Source organism: Bactrocera latifrons, unplaced genomic scaffold, assembly GCF_001853355.1.
Source record: "Bactrocera latifrons isolate USDA-ARS-PBARC rearing strain unplaced genomic scaffold, ASM185335v1 scaffold_1595, whole genome shotgun sequence".
In the NCBI taxonomy this organism is placed as follows: domain Eukaryota; kingdom Metazoa; phylum Arthropoda; class Insecta; order Diptera; family Tephritidae; genus Bactrocera; species Bactrocera latifrons.
The window spans coordinates 13,732-17,909 of NW_017535069.1; the positions used below are offsets into that span (position 1 = coordinate 13,732).

A 4,178-nucleotide genomic window follows, 5' to 3' on the forward strand; every position below is an offset into this window, starting at 1 on the left:
ATAGGGAACAGGTCCACGGTAATAAAAACAAGCTATTTGATGCCCTGAAACAAGCCTGGAATGGAATAAATGACACACATATTAATAATTTAATTTCATCTATGCCTAAAAGATGTGCTGCAATCATTAAAAATAATGGCTACCCAATAAAATATTAATTTAAAACGAATTTATTTTCATATTGGGCTAAAGTCCAATAATTCTAATGCATCTATGTAAAAAGTTATGACAGAATATGCCTGAGACTCGATTTAGTCCAATGAGTTTTGTCCGACACTGTATATAAAAAGTACGTGTCAGGTTGTTTGTCAGCGATGCACTCACTAAACTACTGAACCGATATAGTAAAATTTAGCACACTCCAGTTCGGACCAACTTAGAAGATAGGATAGTAAAAACAATTCATAAAGAAATATTACATTAAAAGCTGCATTTAATGGACGCTCTATTAAGCGGACATCTCCATTAACTTATTGACCGGTCCCACAATTTGTTGATATTCATAAGTACAATCTATTAAAGGGACAACTCTAATAACTGGACAGAAAAGCTGGTTCATCAGTGTCTGTTTATGGGAGATTTCAGTATAAATGAAATGTTCACTGTATTGAATAGTTTATTATATGAATAATAGTATAAAATGTATCCCACAGCAACCCGTGGCCGGATCCCCTAGTATATAAATGTAATGTAATGATTATCACAAATAAAAAAAACCTTTTAAATTTTTGATTATCATTGACAAAACGTAATTTTTTTTAATGCCCTTAAAGTATAACATAGCATTTATATTCTCTGTATATTTTAATGGACTAAATCTGCCAAATACTGTTCGAATTATTTGGTAATAAGCAAAGGGTTCTCGGGGGCGCAGGAACATTTGAGAGCAGTTATTACTAACATTTGACTATCGTATTAATGTGTGCTTGCGTGCATTTGAAAGCAATAATGTTTTTAAATTAAACTGCTAATTTCAGTTAATTTCGGGATGATTTCAAAATTTTTTAAATATTTTTAATTTCAGTTTCAATTGATTAATATATAAATATTATTATAATTAATAATACATATGTTTTGCTTTTATTTGTTATGCAGATATAACTGGATAGCAGGTTTGTACAACACCGTTATGCATATTATAGGCTGCCAATTTCACCTAAATGCAAAGGAACTGCGAGGTTTTATTTTTCAGTAGCTAGCAAAAGTAGATACACGCAGTCGGTAATATTTTAACTATTGGTAAGTATGTATTTAAAACAATACTTACCTGTGATAAAAAAGCCGTGCTATTGCCATGCGCTGTTTTTCTCCCCCAGAGAGTATATCTTTCCAATCTCGTACGGCATTAAAACCATCACTATAAAATAAAATTAAATGTAGATGGAAGAAATATTATGTTATTCGATATATTTTACCGCTGTGCAATATGTTCTAAACAGACCATTTTTAAAATGCCTCTGAGCTGATTCTCTGTAAAACCTTTGCGTAACATATCTTCTCGACTGTCTGGGTAAATAATCTGGTCACAAAGACTTCCCGTTGACATATATGGACGTTGGGGGATGTAAAACATACATGGTTTATCCTCTACAGGACGAGGTATGTGCAGTTCACCAGCATAAATGGGCCACAGACCACTTAATATACGGAATAGACTGGACTTACCACAGCCATTGGGACCAGTAATAAGGAGATGCATTCCTTGCTCAATACAAAGAGTCAGACTTGACACGACAATATCACAATTAGGTGTGACTACAGGAATAGCTCGTAATGTGATGGTCATATCATTAGGCGTATCTGTGTAGATAATGCGGCCCTTGGCAATTGGCTTACCGTCTTTGAACTCAATAATGCCATTCATTTCATTGTTTTCAACGATCATATTTTTATGATAAACTCCTTGAGCAGTCTCTTCAAATACTTGCATCATTCCAGCAACACGATAAGTATACCCAGCCAATGCGACAATTTCTTTATATGATGACATCAGCCGCTCAATGGCATCGGCCGCAGATATAAGTAAATTTCGTGCAGTAGTTAGATATTGTGTTCGCTCACTAACGCTTGAGTTCAATACATCTCTAGATATTGGATCGTTGACATTTTTTTTCTGTAATGATGTGCCGGACATCAAAATCGGCAACGAAACCATTATCATTCCCGTCCCAGACCAGACGTACTTCATGAAAAACTGTTCTAGCATAACAAACCAAAGTTTTTGTATAAAAATGTTGTTCATTTGAGTAACTAAACGGTTATATGCTTGACGAAGTTGCTGCAATTCTACCTACAATGTTAGAATACCACAAATTATTCTACTTGTGAAATTGGAGTATTTAATAATAATAGCAAAGTTAGTTCTTAAATATATAACCAATTAAAGCAAATTTTACGAGGTCTTTGGAATACATTATTTAATATAGCGGTTGAGTGTCCATTTCACATATTTGGGAAGAAATAATTTCTTTTCATTGGTTCTTTTACAAACCATACAATCATTTCAAAATATGAATAAATACAATGAGTAAACAGTATATGTATGTACCTAATATTCGCTCAACAAATTTCAAGCAAATTTGACAAGTACTTTTCGAGTTATTGGATAATTTGCAGAGGGTTCTCAAGGGCCTTGAAATGTACGAGAAGAGGTACAAGGTTTGTCCGGAAAGTAATAGGACTGAGTCGATTGAAAAATATTCATTGAACCAAGCGTTACAATTCTTTAAAAAATTTCATAACAGGCTCCTTCTGCGTCGATGCAACTCTCTGGAATAGCCTCGAGAGCTGAGGTGCATGCTGTTTGGATCCCTTTGCCGTCTTAACGGCAGGAAACAATTAAATCTCTCCAAAAAGACCTGGTGCCACCGAAACACACCACGTCTTGCTAAGGCATCACTGCGTAAGACTGCGTCTCAATTGCAGATTTACCGAGTTTCACACAGAATTAATCGCGTACGTCTGTTCTAACGAACGCTGCATTTTCGGCTTGCACTACTCACAGAAACACGTAGCGCGAAAATGTTTGTCCTGACTCTCCAGGTGATCGGAGCTTCGTTAGCTTGGAACTCCCTCTTCTACCGAATGCAGTCGGTGCGCGAGTTAACCCTTTCAGTGGATTTGTCGAATATATTCGACATTGGATAAGCGCGCTTTTTTATGCCAAAAAAGTAACTGTAAACGTGCTCATAAGTTCTTGTTGTTAAATTAGTTAGTCAGGCAGAGAGCATTTTAGTGAACATAAGCTACATTCAGTTTTCTAACTTTTAGTTACTTAGTTAATTTGATCTGGTTATCAACCAGATTGTCCGATCGGCTATATTTCAACATAAATTTAGGTATTTAGAATTTTGTCAGAAGTGCTCGACAAAATTATATGTTAATCAATAGTGTTTAAATAATCGTTCTTATAAAAAAAAAAAACAAAGAAAAAGTAATTAGCGTATACCTATAATACCCAATATATTGTTGTCGAATATAATTGACATTGACCCGCAAAGTAAGTTTCCGAAAAAAAAAGAAAAAAATGTATATAAAAGTTTGGTTATTTATAAAATTCTTGCAAATTGTTCTGATATTGAAGATGGAAATGAGTGCCAGTGTGAAGATTTCATTTTTCAGAGAGATTATGACCATAAAACGTTTTTTCTATTAGAAATAATTTACAATTGCTTGATGTTATGGACAAAAAAGGGCAGAATAGAGATCGACTTTTTAAAGTTCAACCAATAATAAACACAGTGAGAAATTCCCACGACAGCCGGTTCTACGTTACCGGAATTGACTCGGATTTCATCGTAGCAAGGGCTGTTCTTTCGGCGATCTAACCCTGTTTTGATCGGTGAGTGTTAATCTGTGTGTGTCGTCACTGGAGCAACGCCTTGCAGCAGGGTTGCTCCGTATCTTCCTGACTCGTGCTGGCATTGAGTCCAACCCGGGCCCGGAGAATTCTTCTGCTGCGTTTGCGCGAAAAGGCTCCATCCAAACTCCACCTCGKTCAGRTGCAACACATGCAATGGATGGAGCCATCTTAAGACCTGCTCAGGCCTTAAGACCCATAGGGAGTGGACCACACGTTACGTGGTCCCTTGTTGCCTACGCAATACTGCGACGCTAGCCTCTACGGCTGTGCACCCAGCACATAGTGCGCGCGCTGCGCCGCCACCCACCCCGAGTGG

General features: G+C 36.5%; 1 protein-coding gene across 1 annotated transcript; it reads right to left on the minus strand.

Annotated features, from left to right (window-relative positions):
- Positions 1–1,104: 1,104 nt before the first annotated feature.
- On the minus strand, positions 1,105–2,290 carry LOC108966343 (ATP-binding cassette sub-family D member 2-like; the record flags this gene model as incomplete). The annotated part of the gene is given in 3 exon segments (XM_018929192.1): positions 1,105–1,195; positions 1,268–1,357; positions 1,416–2,290. Coding segments are annotated over 3 exon segments (972 nt in total), but the record flags the coding sequence as incomplete, so codon positions are not given.
- Between the last annotated feature and the right edge of the window lie 1,888 nt (positions 2,291–4,178).